General features: G+C 54.9%; 1 protein-coding gene across 5 annotated transcripts in view; it reads right to left on the bottom strand.

The window, feature by feature from the left end:
• The window catches only part of SCUBE1 (signal peptide, CUB domain and EGF like domain containing 1), a 96,007-nt gene that overhangs the window by 70,172 nt on the left and 5,105 nt on the right, over nt 1-20,730 (bottom strand). For all 5 annotated transcript variants that reach the window (XM_059681420.1, XM_059681418.1, XM_059681419.1 and 2 more), the window contains exon 3: nt 4,530-4,658. In XM_059681420.1, coding sequence (XP_059537403.1) covers nt 4,530-4,658 — 129 coding nt within the window. The remainder of the gene's footprint in view (nt 1-4,529; nt 4,659-20,730) is intronic.

The following is a 20,730-nucleotide window of genomic DNA, read 5'->3' as shown; positions in this document are numbered from 1 at the left end:
CAAAGCCGCCCACTGTCCCTGATGGGTGAGGGGTTGTGGGTGGGGCCCAGGGAACTGACCGGAGGCGGTCAGGCCTGCACAAGGCAGTCAGAACCTCCTAGCACTCGGCCTCTCGCAGCCCCCAGCACCCACGGGGGCAGGCTTTCCGCTGGGAGCACAGTTACTCCCGAGGCCAAGCAGGCAGGCACACAACCAAAGCGGACTGGGGGTGAGCAACAGAAGTGGTGGGGACTGTAGCAAACAGGAGAGGCCACCCCCACCCAAAGGGGACACAGCTCCTCCCCCTGGCCTTGACCCCAGGCTCTGGGGGATCCCCCTCTGCCCGTCCTGTGGCTGCAGCTCTCTCCATGGAGTCAGAAGTCCACAGAGGGTCACGTGCACCTGGAACCCCTATCTGCCCTTCTAGACCACATTCTGGGTTCTGGAGACCCCACAATTCCCTGCCCGAATGGCCCACGCCTGTCCCTTCTCTGAGGGACAGATGACACTTAGGACCAAGCAGTAGCAAAAGGGAAAGGAGGGTTGGGGGCCAAGAGCCAGAGCTTGAGTGTCAGACGGTGTGTCCCAGGCCCCTGTGGGTGGGAGAAAGCCAGGGGCGAGAAGGGGTGGGAGCAGGGTGGGTCACACCTCCACTTTCTGGCACAAACTCCAAGGAGACCAAGAATTCTAAATTCCAGTCTAACCTCTCCAGGCACGAGGTAGGAATACTTGTCAAGGTTGAACAGGCTGAACATATTCTAGTTCTGAAGCCTCGTAATGACTTTTACATATTTAGCCACATGGGATACGAGCCTCCATTGTATTCGTGCCAAAGCCCCATAAGCGCCAGGGGCTGGGGCCTGGCCAAGCAGGAAGAATGCTGGAAATACGGAGTTTTATGTTATTAGCCTTGGTGTTTTCAATGTCGGCAAATCATTCAATGATGATGACGATGATAAATGCTGTGGGGACAGAGCCAGGGTGCAGGCGGCTGAGGGCTTGGCCGCCAGCCTGCACCTTCGGCACCAACAGGACACCACGCGGTACCTGGGCAGGGCCTCCCAGCTGCACACAGCTCGCCACAGCCATCTCACAGGTAACTCGCAGTGACCTGACACAGGGACAGGGGAACCGAAGCCTGGAGGGTTTGAGTAACTGGTCCCAAACCATCAGCTCGAGCGGCGGTGCGGAATGCGAGGCGACACCCTCACGCTGCCAGCCCACTCCGCACAGCGCCCTCTGTGTCTGCCGCTCTTTATCGAGCCTGGTGATCCCGACACTGACCCCCGCACTCAACTCCGACAGCATTTCCTGGATCAGGGAGCTGGGGCTCCGAGAGGTCCTGTGGCCAGTGCGGTTCGGGTCTGTTGGTACCAAGATCTGACTTCTCTAGAGCGGAGTTGTGTCTTGAGAAGGAAAAAGCCCACAGAGTCCGCCGGGAAGGGCCTGCCCTCGGCTAAAAGCAGAGAAGAGAGAGAACCTTTCTGGGCCGCCGTGTGCGAGTGAGAGCCGCACGCAGTCCAGTCTGTGCTCGGGGGTGGGTGGGGACTACCTGGTCCTTTACATTAATCCGTCTCAACAGCAGCCGCTGCGAAGATAATGTTGAAACAGAGACCCGCACAGATTCCACGCTAGGCTGGAGGCGCTGGTGGACCTGCCTCAGCCAAGAACAAAGGTGCAGCCACGCGATCGGCACAGGTAAGAGCGCTGTGGCCAGAGGGCCGGGGGCTCAGACACGGCCCGGGTGTGGACGGCGGGCTTCAGCCCCACCAGGTCTGGGAGGCAGGAGACAGCCCACCTCATTCATCTCCCCGAGGGGCGGCGATCAGACGCCCGCTTCACTCGAGTGCCCAGTGCACGCTGCTAGGTGCTCCACACCCACGATCACGTTCAATTTGCACAGAACCCTGACATCAGGGACTCCAAATCCCACTTCACGGGGGAGGGGGGGGGGCGGGAACTGAGGCACGGGGGAAGTGACTGGCCAAAGGTCACACAGCTGAGAGCCAGCAGGGCGGGACTGGAGCCCAGAACTGGCCGCCCCCAAGATCCGTCGTCCTGACCAGGGGGTGGTCCCGCCCACTGTGCACAGCCCTGCCAGCTCTGCCTTCGCAGACTAATCAATACAGAAACGTGCTCTTTCCGTCGCCCGCAAGGGGCAGACTGGTAAAGCTAAGGGCTTACGCTTTGCGGGGGACTCAATAGATAACACTTGGACGGTAATTACCTCGGCATCTGGCACAATAAATGCTGTACAGCCCGTTCTTTACAATCTAATCAAAGGCTCTGCGCACTTCCGCAGCCCCACCTCCCAGGCTCCTGCCACCCACCCGGAGCCTGGCCTCAGAGCCACCCACCGCTTGCTACACGGGCTGTGCCCTCGGCCCAGCAAGCTGCTCCCCAGCCTCTGGAGACCCTGCTCAAGGCAGCCTTCTCCGTAAGGCCCCCCCCCCCAAGGAGTCAGCCCTCCTTCCACCCCACCCTCGCAGGGTAGCTCTTGCCAGGCCCCTCTGGGCTTCAGCAGCCTGCCGTCCAGACGTCCGTTTCAGAGCTCATTGTGGGTGTAATTACATGTTCACAGATCTGTTTCCCATAACAAGCCCATCCGAGATCCAACAGGCATTAAACAAAAGCAGGCAGGGAACCCAAGGTGAATACAGCACGCAGAGAGGCCCAGAGCACGTGGGACGTCACGCCCCGTGCCACCCACCAGCCACCGGCTGGCACGGGGCAGGGGCGCCGAGTGCTTCAGGGAGCGCTGCAGCGAAAGCCATAAAGAATCCAAAGGATCCTCTCACCCAGCAGGTCCACTTCCGGGAAGAGCTGCTAAGGCAACAATTAGGAAAACGAGGGGGAGGTTTATGCCCAGAATCATGCTCGACTCTCACGGTTAAAACAAACAAGGTAAGCAAACCACCTAAATGTCCACCCACCGCAGGGTGGCCGATCACCTAGAGCAGCAGTTGCCACTGGTGGTCCGTGAGGTCCCAAAGGGTGGCCGCTGACCTAGAGTGATACTCACGCCTGCCTGTTGACCATTGCACCAAGTGCCGGCCACTTCGCTCTCACGCCTGGTGAAGCAGGCAGCAGGACTGCGCCTGTTCACAGCGGGGAAGCCGGAGGCTCGGAGGCCAGGATGACAGTAACAGCCACTGAGCGTGGAGAGCCTGTGTCGGCACGCACGCTGCTCAGCTCCCTGACATGATCTCAGTTCCCGAGGCTCCTCACAGCCCCCCTTCACCAAGGAGGGACCAATGCCCAGGGACATCCATAGCTATTCACAAAAACAAAAGTTTTAGGATTGTTCCAAAAAACCCCAAACTATTCGCAGCCACACTCCTGCCACATCCACGGTCGCATCCCTGGGCTCCAGCCCTCCGGCCCAGGGTCACTCAGCCGCCAGCAGCAGACGAGTGCTTAGGGGACCGTGCTATCTACAAGCAAAGGAACCCCTGAAGCTTCTAGAAGCTGGGAGAGGAGCCCAGAAGAGTCTCCCTCGAAGCCCTGGGAGGAACCGACGCTGCTGACACCTTCTCTTCAGACCTCTGGCCTCCAGGCTGGGAGAGAAGAAACTTCTGCCGTTTAAGGCCCTCAGTGTGTTACTTTGTTACAGCGGCCTCCGGCCTCCGTTATTCCTGGCTTATCAGACTACGAGGCAACCGGAAAAACGGCGATAACTGGGGGCCAGGTAAACATACCGGAGCGCGGCTCACATGGTCTTCAAGGGAAAGTCAAGGGACAAAACCACGCTGACCACTGATTACTACAGTGAAATCACACCTGGGAGCAGGGAGGAGCCTGAGAGGAAATACACCAGCGTAACTAAGACGCTTCCTAATTTTTTGTCCCTGTTCTACATGTTTCCAGTTTTACCCAGCAAGCTGGCATCACTCTGATACATTTTATACAACTGGCTTACAATATACAACTGAACCATGAGACTCTGGAAGTATAGCAGAATCCTTGCTATGGGGTGAATTGTACCCCCCCCCCCCCCCCCCAGATCTCCAGTACCTCTCCTGTTGAAGCCCTGATCTCCAGTACCTCGGCACACGACTGTGTTTAAGACGGGGCCCTTTCGGGGGCAATTACATTGAAAATCGGTTAGGATGGGCCCTGCTCCAATAAGACTGGAGTCCTCATAAGAAGAGGGGATTAGGACACACAGAGAAAGACACCAAGTACACGGACGCACGAATGACCATGTGGACACCCAGTAGGGCGGTGGCCACCTGCAAGCCGAGCTGAGAGGCCTCAGAAAAAAACCCCAAAGAGCCGAACTTTGACTTGAGACCTCCAGCCTCGAGAACTGCGAGAAAAGAACTTGCTGTTGCGTAAGCTCCCCGGTGTGTGCTCTTCTATTACTGCGGCGCCGGTAAACTCAACACAAAGGACCGAGGGAGAGCCGGCCTTCCCACGCGCCCCACGCGGCAGCCGGAGCGCAGGCACAGGCAGGGGCGCCCCACGCGGCAGCCGGAGCGCAGGCGCAGGCAGGGGCGCCCCACGCGGCAGCCGGAGCGCAGGCGCAGGCAGGGGCGCCCAGCACTCACCCAGGCAGTTGTGTCCGTCCTGCGCCAGCATGAAGCCGTCGAAGCAGGTGCACCGGTAGTTCCCCGGGATGTTGATGCACTCGTGCACGCAGCCCCCGTTGTAGGAGTCGTTCTCACACTCGTCGATGTCTGCAAAGTGAGGGGCACGAGAGGGGTCAGAGGAAGAGCCTGGGGTCCCCTCTCCCCCCACTGCTGAAGGCACCTGGGCCTGACTGGCTAGGGGACGGCTCACCAGGCATTCACTGGAACCCTTGGTGGGGGCTGGGACCCAACGGTGACAAAGGGCAAGATCCTGGCTCTGACCAAGGCTGACCACACCTTGCGGAGCTGGCAAGAGTCACACCCAGCTCAGCCTCCTTCGAAAGCCTCTCCACAATAACAGCACGTGGGGACCCTGTGTAGCCCCCAAACTGCATCTCTTCGCCCCTTTGAGAGCCTCCCACAGATGGAGAGCTCATTACTCATGAAACAGGGAGAATCAAACCAAAGGAAGGTCGCATACCACCAAAAAGTGTAACCCCTGGAATGACCGCAAGTCCGCACACTCCTCCAAATGGTTTCCTTTCACATCAGCATCTGCATTCTGAACTTCTACTGCCCCAGTGTCCTCGTTAGAACAAAGGCTCTGCCTCACACACAATGGCCAATAGCCTTGGTAAAGGTCACCCTTTTGCCGTTTTAAGTTTTTTTTTTTTTTAACATTTCCCGTCAGGGTTCAAGGGGCTAACAGTTCTGGCGTTCCAGAGAGGTTTGAGAGACTCGAAGAGTAACAGGAACGCCCAGTTCACATTTAACGAGCTGACAACACCATACACCGGATCCGCGTGTCTTTCAGTCCCACACGGACTCCGTGACGCAGGCGCCGTCACTACTCCAGTTTCCCGAGGGCAGCGGAGACACGGAGGCACAGGGCGCCACCACCTCGCCAAGGCCACACACTTACGAAGTAGGACACGTGGGCTTCGAACCGGCGCGGCCTGGCCGCATCTCAACCGCCACGGGGAAATGGGAAACCAGAGAAGCCGGGAAGGGGCAGGCGGAAGTGCCCTCACAGCGGAACCGGAAATACGACACAGCGGACCGGAAGTGCCCCAGCTAAGCAAGACCGGAAGTGCCTTGGAAGTGGTTACAACCTGGGAAGAACCGGTCGGTCTCGTAGGCAGTTGAAGAGGCCTTTTGAGGTGGGTTCAGCTGTGGAAGCTGGGGTGGGGCCGGCCTGGGGAAGAGGGGGGACTAAGTAAAGGCAAGCCTCGCCCGTCCTTCAAATGCCTGAGGAGCTCCGTGCTCTCCACATTGGTCCGGAGAGCCGAGCTCCATCTAGTAAGGGTGGGGGGGGGGGCAATGAGGGAGGCATGTCCATCGGGACGATAGAGGTGGTCTCAAGAGGGAGTGAGCTCTCTGACCCCGGAGAGGATCAGGCACTGGACACCTGCCAGCCAGGAACACCTGAGGGCCTCCCTTAGGTGAAAACAGCATGGAGGCTCCTGAATCCAGGGCCTGGGCTGCGCAGCCTGCTCCGGTGCCCCACACAGCCGCCCGGAGGGGAGGACAGGTTTGCCTGGGTCTCCGGAACCGCAAGAGACTTATTCCTAACCTGCCTGCAGTGGCCATCAGCATCAGCTGGGAAGCAGGCTCAGTTCTGAAGGTCATGTGAATTGTTTGCAATCATATATTTCATGCACTTAGACATTTTAAATAACATTAAAGGAGGATATAAGGTTTTATATTTGAGAAGGCACCTGGGTTTATGAAGACTGAGATATTCCTCATCTCCCAGTCTCGGGCAGCCCTGACCTTTCACCAGGTGGGTTTCACCCAGGTACACCGACCACTTCTCCCCGTGGATCCTCCACAGACACTCCAAAGGCAGTGCGGTCCCACTCTAACTCATCGACCGGCACTTTCCTGGGATGCCCCATCCAGTGAATAGCCTTCCACCTCTCTGCGGACATCGAATCGACTCCCAAAGCATGGCTTTCCCACACCATGAACATGGTGACAGTCTGCCCACTGGTCACCCAGTCCCACTACTATCTGATCTGAACCAGCACCCCCCAAACTGTTCCCTCCTTTCCTTCACTCAAGAAGGTGACTGTGGAAGGTGGCCTGGTCCCAACTCTGAGGGCAGAATCTGATCCATCGAACCCAAACTGTGTGGCTTCACTGGGTGGGCACAGGACTTAGGTTGGATGAGTCAGGGTGAAGGAAAGGACTTTTATTTCGCACTTGGGTAAAAGAATTCCCCTCCCTCCCTCTTCCCCTCCCTCCCTCGCTCGCCGCTCGTTGGACCTCAGAAGGAAGAATGCAGGCATCTACCCCTGAAACGTGCCAGCCCACTTAGCAGCCCTCTAGAGTCGGCATTTTAACTCCATGTTATGGTTGAGCAAACTGAAGTGCACAGAGGTTAGGTGATTACTTCAGGTCATGCAGAAGTGATAGGACAAGGGTCAGAACAAAGGTCTTTCAGTCTACAAAGCCGTGTCCTTCCTAATAGGTCAGAATGCCCATGGAATGCCAGGCTTTGGCAAAGTATTTAATCCTTGGCACATTTACACTGTGTACCAAGAAAGTATTATCCAATCATCCAAACACCCACTCATCCTTATACTTGCTCCCCCACCCCCACACACCTATCCGTCTCCTACCCAAATGGCCAGCCAGCTGTCCACCTATCCATTATCCATCCATATAATCACTGTATTGGCTACCCATTCAAATATCCACCCAGCCATCCTTCCATTTGTCTATTCATGCAAAATTTATCTATCTAAATATCCAGCCAGCTGACCATCCTTCTATTCATCCAATCACCTATTATTCACCCATTCATTTATCCAGCCAAACATCCACCCATATAACTAAACATGCATCCACCATCGAAACATTCAGCCAGACACCTGTCCTATTCATCTAAACATTCACCCATCCAAACCTCCATTCATTCATCCATCCATCCATCCATCCATCCATCCATCCATCCATCCATCCATCCACATAGCTAACCACCTATCCATCAACTCATTGATCCAAACACCCATCTATCCAAACACACACACACATCCAAACCCCTACCCACTCATCTACCCAGTCAAAAAGTCACTCATCCATCCGAACACTATTCATCCACCCATCAATTCCTTCCAACATCACCCATCTAAACTGCATATAAAATATATACAATAAAATGTTCTAAAAGAATAAGAAGAAAAAAATAGGGGTTGAAGAATAAAAGAAAGCTGGTGAAAGTATGCAGAAATACATTCAGTAATTCCAGCACAATTTCAAAAGGCAGGCCACAGATAAGGCTCTGAGCTTCCTAGAAGCCAAAGCAAAGAAAGAAACACAATCAGTTTCAGAGTCCCCACATCCATCAAGTGCACTAAGACCAGCTATTTTAATGGTGGTAAAACCTGAGAAAAATGTTTCTTCCCCTGATGACAATACTCATACACCCCATGCTGCCTGGCATAGTCCAGTGTTTGCCGGTTGTCTGGGTGTCATTATTAACAGCATACTTTCACTATCAAAATGACGAACTATTTGATCACCATACTCATTGGGCATAAAAAAGAGATCGCTGAGAAGTCAGTAAAACAACGCTTGCCTGTTCCTTCCCTTGACTCCCCACAGTGGAGGCCAGTCGATACTAGTGGGTGAAGAGTGCAGGAATGCTCCATGCTCACATCTCTTACCATGATCCATCCCCCTGGGGTTCCCCTTCCATCCGAGTATCTCTTAAAGCGGCCAGTTCCTTTCCGGTCCCCAGGCCTGAGTCTTCTCCAGGCTTCTGCGGCCAGCCTGCTTTACACCAGCATCCTGGGCAGAGACTGTACGCTCACCAATGAGCCCCGCCCCCCTTATTTTCTGTGTCTGTGCCTTGCATTTTTGTTTTTTACCACATTGTATGCGGGAAACGTATTTATACGTTTTACGTATTTATATGTTTTACGTATTTACACGTTTTACGTATTTATACGTTCTACCAGTGTGGTAGAGCGCGGGACACGTATTGATATGTTTTTTATAGACTAGCGGTAGAATGCGGGTAACGTATAAATACGTAAACTAAAGTTATCGTAATTTTACTGAATGTTGCCATTTGCGCAAAAAGTTAGCAAAAATGGCCCGCGCCACCTGTTAGCGCGCGATAAAAACTACCCGCAAACAATCATGTGAGCCTCCTCCTTGAATTCATATGAGATAAACACACAAACAAATCAACTGCACAAGGTCTTTGCCAAAGCAAGTGGGTTTATTACTGTGATAAACATCCACGGCCGCCAGCCCTGGAGGAGGCCCTGCAGACCTCCCAGGTGCTCTCAGGTTCAGACCAGGTTGTGAGAACCGTTAGAGCCAGGCAATGAGGAAGAAGATAGGGTGGGAGAGGATGAAGTAAGAGAGGGAGCAGAGTCAAGCTCTCTGGGTGTTTATTCTTTTTTTTTTTTTTAATCCTCATCTGAGGATATTTTTCCATTGACTTTTAGGGAAAGTGGAAGGGAGGTGGGGGGGAGAGAAAGAAACATCATGTGAGAGAGACATATGGATTGGTTGCCTCCCACACGGCTTGGGGTTGGAGCCTGCAACCAAGGTACAGGCCCTTGACTGGGACTCGAACCCGGCACCCTTTGGTCTGTGGGCCGATGCTCTAACCCAGCTGTGGGCAAACTACGGCCTGCCCGTTTGAAATGAATAAAACTAAAAAAAAAAAAAAAGACCGTACCCTTTTATGTAATGATGTTTACTTTGAATTTATATTAGTTCCCACAAACACTCCATCCATGCTTTTGTTCCGGCCCTCCGGTCCAGTTTAAGAACCCACTGTGGCCCTCGAGTCAAAAAGTTTGCCCACCCCTGCTCTAACCACTGAGCAACCGGCTAGGGCTGGATGTTTATTCCTAATGGACTGTTGTGGGTTGAATTGTGTCACCCCAAAAAGATGTGTTGATGTCCTAACCTCTGCTATCAGTGAATGTGACCTGATTTGGAAATGGAATCTTCGTGGATGTAATTAAGAGATCATATTGGAGTCGGGTGGGCCCTAATCCAATGACTGGTGTCCTTGTAAGAGGAGGGAAATTTGGGTACAGACACAGAGAGGAGGTTGGGACAGGGGAGGACGCCGTGGGAAATCACACAGACACACAGGGAAGAGGGCCATGTGACCCGAGGCAGAGACGGGAGTGTGGAAGCCACGTGGGAAGCCGGTGTGAGCGCTGCCCCGTTTTCCTGATGCAGAGACTGAGGCACAGCATGACTGAGCCGGCGGCTGTGCTCAGGTGCAGGTGCGATACTTGGTGGAGCCCCATCCTCGGGGTGCAGGGGGTGCATACTTCTTAAAAATGCTCCAGAGAGCCGCTAAGGTGGGAGGAGATGTCGCTCACTGTCCTCGAGGTGAGGGCTGGTGACAGGGATGGTCCTACCAGGGAAGGCGGGGAGGACACACCGTCTGAACTGACGTGTGCGGAGGGCAGGAGTCCCACAGACCGCCCGGGCGTCCCTGCCCTCTCTCCAGCTGGGATTTTTTTTTTAAAATGAAAATGCAATTCCCAACAGAAAACATCTCCCGGCATTCAGCAGAGCAGAGGAAAGCAGTAGGAGAGGCTCGGGTGGGATTGTAGGTCACAGGGTCCCGTGTTTCCTGGACTGAACCCGCAGCGCGTATGAGCCCACAGCTGCGTCATGTGCCAGCAACTCAGTGAGGTGAGTTCGGTTTTTTCCATTTAATTCAAAATTAATTCTCGCTGCCCCCATAAGATATCCACTTACTCCGTGGTGCGTAGGTTCTAAAAGATTCTACTGCAGTGAGTCAGAGCGCCGTCTCCTTTTATTTTAATACTATTTCAAGGTATTCGCCTAAAAATCAGGACTGACTGCAGAGGTTCTCAAAATAAGGATTTTTTAAAAAACTGAAGTCTAGTTGGTATACGATCTTAACGTTAGCTTCCGGTGTGCGATGCAGTGACTTAACATTTATATATGTTACCACGTGACAAGGAGGCTTTTTAGAGCACCCGCCCTCCCCTCCCAGATCATTACTGCGAATGTCTTCTCATTTCCCCTAGAAATTGGCATTTTTCTCGACATTCCTTGCAAACGCTCTAACAAAGACGCCTCTGCTGGCTGGGCAGCGCGTCTCCGCCTTTGTCTGGGGGCTCCAGGAAAACCATGGCTCCTTGGATCAGGCCCCTCTCCGGGAGAGATGGATGGTGTAGGAAGTTGAGTCCGTATTGGTGAACGAATCTTAATCTGGTTTGCTGGCTAATTATGCTCGAGGGGAGGTAGCTTGGCAGAGCCGCGGAGCAGGAAGGATTAGGCCTCCCCCCTCTGCTCCGGCGGCACAGGGTTAAGCTCTGGGTCTGTAATGACTGAGTAATGAGACCCGCTCTCTGCGGACCCGGGCATCCATCGATCAGGCTCCCCTTCTGCCGAGACAGTGCCAGAAGTGGGCCCGGCAGTTAATTATGGGAAAGGTCAAAGGTCACACAAAACCAACACAAATCTATACACTTCTCCGTTCTTAACGGCACACAGTGACCGTGGCTCAGCCAGGGGGCGGAAAGGTCTCCCTCTCCAGCCTGTGATCCAAGATAACCATGGGCTGGGGCCGTTGGCTGACCTCCCCAGGGGCCCTCGCACTCGGGGCGGCTACACGCCTGCTCACGCTGTCCCCTCTGCCTGCGCTCCTCCCCTTCGCGGACACCCACACACTTTACAGGCCGAGCCCCAGCACCACCTCCTCCCTGAAGCTTTTGTTGATCCCCTGGCAGATGCGACTCCACCCCACCCTCTGGGCCTCCTAACCACCCCTTTCCCCCTCCCCACCCCAACAGACACTGTTATTCCTCTCGCTTGCTGTGTGCGTGTCCAGAGGCCGTGAGCCCCTCGGCAGGAGCCGTGTCCTGTTCCGTCTGAGCCTCAGAGGCACGGAGTGCGCTCCACCGCGGTCTGCTCCACACGGAAGGAGCGGCCGGCACCTCGCTGGCGGCCTCAGCTCACTGACCCCACGCAGGGAGGCAGGCCTCACGCACCACCCCCCGGAGAAGAGGCCCTAGCGCAGTGATGGCGAACCTTTTGAGCTCGGCGTGTCAGCATTTTGAAAAACCCTAACTTAACTCTGGTGCCGTGTCATAGATAGAAATTTTCTGATATTTGCAACCATAGTAAAACAAAGACTTATATTTTTGATATTTATTTTATATATTTAAATGCCATTTAACAAAGAAAAATCAACCAAAAAAGAGTTCATGTGTCACCTCTGACATGCGTGTCATAGGTTCGCCATCACTGCCCTAGCGTCTCTCTTACAACAGGGAAACCGAGGCTCAGAGATGTCATCTGCCCCGCCCAAGGTCACATGGCTAATGCCAGGGCAGCCAGGAAGTGAGCCCGGCCACCCAGCTTCAAAGTTAATGCCATTTCGGGCACCAAGGACTGCCCGTAGGATTCCGTTTGTGTGAAGTCTCCAGAAACAGCAAGTCTATCGAGACAGAAAGTAGCCCAGCAGTTTCCTGGGCTGGGGTGGGGGCTGGAGAGTGATGCTAAGGGGTGCAGGGGTGCTTTGGGGGAAGGAAAAGGCTCTGAAACTGATGAACGCACAACTGTCAGTTCCTAAACGGCACTGACTTTGAATGGGTGAAGTGAATGGTATGTGAGTGATCTCAGTAAAGCTGTTCACAAAGTTACTGCTGTTGGTTTCTTGTCCGCGGTGCTGGCTGGGTCCCTGGGGGCTCTGCCTGGGTGCCGGGAAACCACACAGACGCTCACTCTGAACTGACCTCAGATGCCACCTGCCCAGCATGAGCTCGTGCTGGGCCCTGTGGCCCCCAAGCACCAGGCGGGACTTGCCTACCAAACCCAGAGGGCCAGTTCATGACCCCTTCCTCCCCCCAAGACAGCCGGCCCTCCTCTGGGGGCTGTTCTCAGGCTCCGGCATCAGGCCTGCTGGACACCGAAGCAGCCTGGCCATGGGGGAGCTGGCCGGTCGAGTGCTTGAGATGGAAGTGGGGAGGGGCCAGGGGCCTGGCAGCCAGAGTCCAGCCCTCTCTGCCCTTTCAGTTACAGCCATGGCGTTCTCCCATCCCCTTAGCGGAAGGCGGGGGCGAGGCCTGGGCCCCCAAACTGCAGGCCAACCTCTGTGAACTCGACAGGAGAGCGATCAGACATGTGAAGTCGCCAGCCTTGGAAGAGGTGAGCGAGATGCCTGATGACCCCTGGGATGAGGAAGGGGCACCCGAATCCAGGTTGGACCAGAGGCACTATGTTGCCAGCAGGTCAGGGGCTGACAGCAACTTGAACCTCAGCCTCCCGGCTCAGGCTTCTTCCCCTCACCGCAGGCCGTGCAGTGTGACTTCCTTCTCCAGACCCCAGGCGTCTCTTGCCAACAACAGGAGCAGCAATGACAATGGCATCATCTAACGCAGTGGTTCCCAACCTTCCTAATGCCACGGCCCTTTAATCCAGTTCCTCATGTTGTGGTGACCCCCAATTTCATTGTTACAAATTAAACATAATTAAAGCATAGTGATTAATCACAAAAACAATCTGTAATTATATATGTTTTCCGATGGTCTTAGGCGACCCCTGTGAAAGGGTCGTTCGACCCCCAAAGGGGTCGCGACCCACAGGTTGAGAACCGCTGACCTAACGGCAAGTGGCCCAGCGCTCACTGCAGCCCAAGCAGCAGGGCCCAGCTTCCCTCGACTCAGAGAGAGAAGCGGAGGCTCGGAGAGCTGAGCACCCCGGCCCCAGGTCACCCAGCCAGTAAGTGGCAGAGTCGGTGCCAGAGCCCAGGCTGCTGCTGCAGGCCCCACCCTCCCTGCCCTGACGGCCGTCCCTTCCGGGCAATTCCCCTGTCTCACTGACCCAGGGGCAGGGCCCAGGGCGCTCGTGAGGACCATGCCGCCTCCCTGCCTCCTTCCCTCCTGTGCCAACACCTTCTCGGGCTGGCCCCTCGCCCTCAGCCAGACGCTGCCAGAGGCACTGCCAGCCTGAAGGGAGAGACTGACCCCGGCACGGATCAACACCTCATGTGAGGACAGCCTCGCCCACCAGTGCACGGCCAGGCCTAGTCTGCCTGCGGGGCTGCCTGTGGGAGGCACAGGCGGCTAACCGTCCAGCTGGAGCCCACCTGCCACCCCAGAGACGGCCAGCCTCGGGCACCACCGGACAAGGAGCACCCTGAAGAAGCAGCTGGCCGGCACAGGGGTGCTCAGGGGTCTGGGTGTCCTGGCCCGAGCCCTGAACTTTGCCATCAGCACACTGAGGCCCAGAGGTCCACAGACCTGCTCATGGTCCCACAGAGCTGGCAGCGGTCTCCACAGAACCGCACCAGCTCTCTGCCTGGGACACAGGGCCGGGGGGCCCAGCCAAGGCACAGGGCTCCTGAGGGGTGCATGGACAGCCAGGGCGTGATCAGCCCAGCGGCCAGCAGACCAGGCCAAGGTCCAGGCTGGCCGCTGGGCTTGACTCCCACGGCCGCAGCCCTGGCCCATCTGGAGGACCCCAAGCACACCCCCCGAGACCCCTGACCTTGCCCGCACACCACCCTCGGGCTCGCTTTGTCTCAGGCCTTTGGGGAAGGCCGTCATCCATTTCAGTAGCATTCAAAGGCCAACAGCGCCGTTTATTTTCTTAGAAATAATGGTTTTTTTCTGGTTAGCATTCCTCAGATGAAAAAACAAATACAGCCACTGTAAAAAGAGGCAGCCAAGAGGAGGCAGAGGGCCCGGAGGAAGGGGCAGCCAGGGGCCTGCGCCAGCCTGGGGAGCTGGAGAGATGGGGTGGGGAGGGGGCAGAGACCCCTCCAACTCCTGGAGAAATGGGGATTTAGAGAAAAGAGCTTAACACGCAGGCACTGCCTCCATCACACTCTCACACTGCCTCCTCCACCCTCGGCCCAAATGTGCGCCTGGGGGCAGGTGCCTCTGCTGCCCTGGATGGCAGGGCCCGGGGCTCCAGAAGCTGAAGCCACTTGGATATACTGAGTCTGCAAAGCCCAAAGCAGGCCTCTGCATCCTCGCTGCGGCACCTCCCTGGGCATCCAGAGCTGGAAGGGACGGTGGGCGCCTCCCTCCCTGGGCATCCAGAGCTGGAAGGGACAGCGGGCACCTCCCTCCCTGGGCCTCCAGAGCTGGAAGGGACAGTGGGCCCTGCTGAGGGCCCGCTCGCTCTGCTCTATTAACTTAGTCTGATAACACCTCTGCAGGGAGCCCTCCTAACGCCCTCCCCCTCTAGCACAGGTACTCTCTCTACTTCACCCCCACAGAGTCTGCTTTGCATTACCCCCCACCCCCTGCGCGCTCCACACCGTTAGGATCCCGTCTTTCCCACCAACCAGTGAGGTCAGGGAAGCGTGTCTTGGCCTCAGCACCACGCTTGGCACAGAGTAGGTGCTCAGTGAATAGTCTCAGCACTACCCTGAATCTGGACCAGCGGACACATTTTACCGATGGGCAAACTGAGGCTCAAGAAGGTGAACTTGCCTCCAAGCTTAAATGCCCGTAGTATGAGCTTTATATTTTTTTCTTCTAAAAACAGATGCAGGCTCCAAGAGGCCTAAACTCTGTGTAGAGCCGGGACCACTGCAGTCACCACCTAATTGCTAGCTGACAGCAACTTGGAATTTTAAGTCCCATCTGATTTCTTCCTGCCCGCTGGTCCGCAGACCTGGAGCCTTTCATCTCTGGCCAGGAGGCACATGTTAGCGCCCATAATTGCACGTTTTAAGACTTACCTCCTGTGGCCTTTCCTGGCCTCCCCCAAAGCAGAATTTTATCTGAACTTTCAGTAAAGTGGACAATAACGATGATGAAAATGATTTAATAAGGTCATAGACACTGTTCCCGAAGAGGGCCAATTGGTTTTAAGGTGTGTTTTTGGTTTTTTCCTGATGTGAGACTAAATGGATCACTGGGTGTGTTACTAGGAGTTTTGTAAAAACACTTAACAGCACGCCCTGTAATCTACCCAACTTCAGTGACTGACAAGGAGGCCCCGGGGACAGACAAGCCAGGAAGCGACTATTTACACTCATGGCACACATGCTAATTTTGTGATCTCCAGTGTAATTTTTTTCCTTTTCACAAAAAAGGGAGAAAATAATAATACATTTGATATACTGTGGCCAAAACAAAAATTTATTTCCCCCAAGGGTTTTAATTACAGCATTTTGGAGAAGGCCCGAGTTGGAACTTGCAAGAGGAATAAACCACTTGAGTGAATGGCCTAAAAGTTCAGTGCACATCGAAGGGGCGCCATGAGGAAGAGGCGCCGCGCAGAAGGGACGCTGTGCGCCGCAGGTTCAGGCGAAACAGCCATTACCCAGAGGGTCTTAGTTATTTAAACAACAAGCCATGTGAGGGCATTTGCTCCTCGTTTGGGGCCTGGTCCTGATTATAAACGAGAGCTTTTAATTAAGATTAGCAAGACCCAATTCAGGCTATAATTTGGTCCTTTTCCTCAGCAAATGTCTATGAAACAAAGCAGTTAAGGTTAAATGAGTTGAGCATTTTAAGGGGATGAAATGCCCCCTTCTCACCCTGGCCTGCCCCTCTTCACCCCTGCCTGCCCCTCGGTACAGAGAGCACAAACAGGCCCAACTAATTCAGACCAGGACAGGGCTGGCCCTGGCAGCTCTCTGAAGGCCTCTGCATAAGGGAGCTGGTGAGCTGGGGATGCACAGGCCTAGCTAAATGAAAGATTGGGCGAACAGAATATGCAAAGGCCCTGGGGTAGGAAGGAGCTGGCAAGTTTGAGCTAGAAAGATGGCAGTGATGCTGGGGTGTGGTTAGGGAGAGAAGGCTAGAGCATGACAGCAGCGCAAAGTGGTCAGCTGAGTGCTGGGCAAGCCCGAGGGATGCCACCTCCTAGTTATGCGATGGGTGATGCGCTTTGAGACCATCGCATTCACAGGGCCTGGCTCCGATGGGCTGGCGGCCGCAAGGGGGTGGTGGTGGGCATAGGAAAGGGTTTCCTTCCCCAGCCCCCTCCAGGACTCCGTAGCTAGGAACTGTCCACTTTATTCACACAGGCTGGTGGGCCTGGTCCTCTGCTGAGATCCCACGCTGACCAGGGTTGGAATCCAGGTTCTGCTGCTTCTCAGTCTGGAGACTGGGCTAGAGACTGACCTCCCAATTTCCCCAGCCTAACTCTGCTACAGGTCTACACCGATGTCCTTGAACTAGTGCCTCCCGCTCTCAGGCCTCACTTGCCTCACCTGTGAAACCTTCGGAGTTTGGGAGGCAATGGTTCTGGGCCCAGGCTTAAGTTAAGTCACATAGGTCATCGCAACGCAGTGTAACAGGAGGTCTGAAGGAGGGTGCCCACAGGTGACAAATAGCTCACCTGTCTGGGGCAGCAGGGAAGGCTTCCTGGAAGAGGTGACCATTGGGATCCAGCCTCCCAACCTTCCACTCAACAGATGCCTTTCATGCCCTGTGCCAGGCCTGGTGCTGGATTCTAGGGATTGGAGGTGAATAGGCCACAGATCCTGCCCTTGAGGGGCCCACATTCCAGGAGGACACACAGGGAAACATAAATGTAGAGTGACCAGGCCAAAGTGGAGGTGTGAATGGGTCTGGGGAGGTGTGAATGGGCCTGGGGAGGTGTGAATGGGTCTGGGAGGTGTGAATGGGTCTGGGGAGGTGTGAATGGGTCTGGGGAGGTGTGAATGGGTCTGGGAGGTGTGAATGGGTCTGGGAGGTGTGAATGGGTCTGGGGAGGTGTGAATGGGTCTGGGAGGTGTGAATGGGTCTGGGGAGGTGTGAATGGGTCTGGGAGGTGTGAATGGGTCTGGGAGGTGTGAATGGGTCTGGGAGGTGTGAATGGGTCTGGGGAGGTGTGAATGGGTCTGGGAGGTGTGAATGGGTCTGGGGAGGTGTGAATGGGTCTGGGAGGTGTGAATGGGTCTGGGGAGGTGTGAATGGGTCTGGGAGGTGTGAATGGGTCTGGGAGGTGTGAATGGGTCTGGGAGGTGTGAATGGGTCTGGGGAGGTGTGAATGGGTCTGGGAGGTGTGAATGGGTCTGGGGAGGTGTGAATGGGTCTGGGAGGTGTGAATGGGTCTGGGGAGGTGTGAATGGGTCTGGTGTGGTTATCTGTAAAACATAAGGGCTGCCCTGGACACCTATTCATGTTCCTTCCAACTCTGCACATCCACGGATTTACCTAGAGCTACTGCACATGCTGTCAGGATGCGCACCATCAGGAAGACACTGATTCATCCTCAGCCTTGCTCACAGCCGTTCCCACCAGTCTGCGGCACCTCAGTCGGAATAAGCAGGCCTCCTGCCAAGCTGCCTGCATGGGGCCCACACTGCTCCCCGGACCCAAGTGGCCGCACATGGAGATGCTCAGTGATCCCCGCACACCACAGGCTGCACGGCACGGCAAGGTGGCCTTGAAGGTGTGCTCAGCGGCCGTCCCGGAACAGGGCGGGCTGCCTCAGGTGCTGGGTGTGCGAAAGGGAGGGTCACAACCAGCAGAAGTTGCCAGGTTGACACAGTTAAGGGTTTAAGAGGTGCAGTCAGCCCCACACAGGGCTTCCCAGACGCTGGGTCCATTTCCCGTGAAGGACTAGGGAGACCATGGGAGCCACGTGCTCCAGGCATGTCTGCAGAGGACCCGTCCTCTGTGCTCATCACAATAAGTAGCACCGTCTACCCGATCTCAGGACAGGGTACTCATTTCCCCCGGTCTCCACGCCAGCCTCTGCCCACCCCACACCAGCTCAGGACCTGCAGACAAAGAGCCCGGGAGGGAAACGGCTTCCCCGAAGTGGGAGTGCTGCCTGGAGGGGGCGATGGACTGGGATGTCTGCTGCAGGACAGGGCAGCGTATGCTTCTGGCCCGGAAGGAGGTTTAGTGGAACAAAGGAAAGCCTTCTGTCACTTGTCATTTTATTGTACGTTCTCGGTAGACGGTGATCTGTGAACGGCACACATGTCCGTATGTCTCTATGGGGATATGAGTGTATGCATATGGTTTATCTGAATCATCAATGAACCAGAACATCACATTTCCCAGCCATTTTAGAACCTGGGAATTGCTGGAAAAAGACAAAGCCACACCCATTTTCATATGCTGAACAACAGTATGATCATCAGCTTGATCATGGTATCATCATCATCACCACCACCACCATCGTTACCATCATCAGCATTCTGTTTATCTTCAACATCACTATCATCATCATCATCAGCATCAGCATCTTCAGCTCCTCACTGTCATCAGCATCACTATCATCATCATCATCAACATCTTCATCCTCCTTTTCATCCTCCTCACTATCATCACCATCATCCTTATCTTCATCCTCCTCACTGTCATCAATATCACTATCATCACATCATCATCTTCGTCCTCCTCATTATCATCATCATCTTCATCCTCCTCATTATCATCATCATTTTCATCCTCCTCACTGTCATCAATATCACTATCATCACATCATCATCTTCATCCTCCTCATTATCATCATCATCTTCATCCTCCTGTCATCAACATCACTATCATCACATCATCATCTTCATCCTCCTCATTATTATCATCATCATCAATATCCTCATCCTTATCTTCATCTCCTCACTGTCATCACCATCCTCATCATCTTCATCCTCCTCCTCATCAACATCCTCATCCTCAGCACCATCCTCCTCTTCCTCCTCCTCCATCTTCCTCATCATCATCATCAACATCCTCCTCCTCACCATCACTGTCATTATCAACGTCATCCTCATTAACATATCCATCCCATCAGCACCATCACCAGCACCTCAGTAACAGCAGCTGAAATGTTTATAGAGTGTGTCCTATGTGCCAGGTTATGCTCAAATCCTCTATACGCATTAACTCATGCAGTCCTTACACTATCTCCATGAAGTCACCACTGTTATTATCTCTAGTTTACAGACTTAACAGAAGTTAAATAGCTTGTGCCTGCTTTAACCACCACCTGCGGTGGGGGTATTTTGGGCCCATCTAACCAAAGGAGAAACTGAGGCTCAGGAGGGAAATGACTACCTAAACCTTCACACCAGAGGTGGGTGGCAGCCCAGAGCGAGCCTTCATGGACCCAGCACCCACACTTCCCATAGGCCCTCGCATCTCTCGGGGCATCTTACACGTGGCTCATCTAATGTGAACTCCAGTCTGGGCAAAAGAGAGCCAACCGAGACTACATGTATTCTGCACCTGCTAGTGCAGGCCTGCCCCAGAGCTGGAACATGGGGACAGACCCAAGAGACTCTGCAACTGAGGAGCTCACTGTGAGCCTGAGGTCAACTTCCGTGTGGCGGCCCCAACACCGAGCCCATGGCAGACCCTCAAGAAATGAGCTCATAGTTCAGTGGGGGAGCAAGACACATAGTTACAATCCAGAGTCAGAAGTGCCATGATGGCGGGTAGCAGGGAGCTGAGTAGGTACTATAGCAGCTGTGTGTGTGTGTGTGTGTGTGTGTGTGTGTGTGTAGTGGAGGCATCAGCGAGGGCTTCCTGGAGGAGGCAAATCTAAAACATGATGAGAAATTAGCCAGAACACAAAGGGTGGAAAAGGCGCTCCAGGTGAGGGAAGGCCTGGCCTGTGTGTGTGGCCAGGACACGTGTTATATGGTACTTCAGGAAGTGAGGGGCAGAGGCCGGAGCCAGGCCGGAGAAAGGGAGGCCCCTGGCAATTCCTGGCACACAGTCACAGCATCCTCCTCTCTCACCTTCACACAGAGGATGTCGGCGCATCGAGCCAGCAAGTGTGACCCCATCCAGGCTCAAGCTGAAGCTGGACTCTGGGGATGTCAGGGAAACAGGGAGGCGACCAAGCGTGGGCCTCCTGGCAGGGCTGGCAGGAAGGGACCTAGGACCTGAGCTGGAGGAGGACAAGCTGAGTGAGTGGCTGGAACCGGCAGAGATGGGGTCACCCTCGGCTCTCCCTTGCCAGAGCGCTGGGCCTGCAGTGGGGAGCAGAGGGTCAGAAAACGGCGACACAGAGCCACACACGTGCCACTTGGAACCACCGAGCTAACTAACCTCCAGGCCCTGCCAGCAGGCTTCTGGCTGACGTCCGCTCTATCTGCCTGGGGCCTGGCCTCCTGCCAGAGGTCTGTGGGCAGCGCCAGCTCCCCCCTCAGGCTCCTGGGCACCAAGCAAGGCCAGGATGTGGCCAAACCAGGCACGACCCAGGCCATGTCATCTGGCCAGCACTCAGCCTTAAG

The sequence above is a fragment of the Myotis daubentonii genome, chromosome 2, assembly GCF_963259705.1.
Source record: "Myotis daubentonii chromosome 2, mMyoDau2.1, whole genome shotgun sequence".
Classification (NCBI taxonomy): Eukaryota; Metazoa; Chordata; class Mammalia; order Chiroptera; family Vespertilionidae; genus Myotis; species Myotis daubentonii.
Note: the sequence above shows the minus strand (reverse complement) of the source record. Positions and strands in the feature narration are given on the sequence as shown.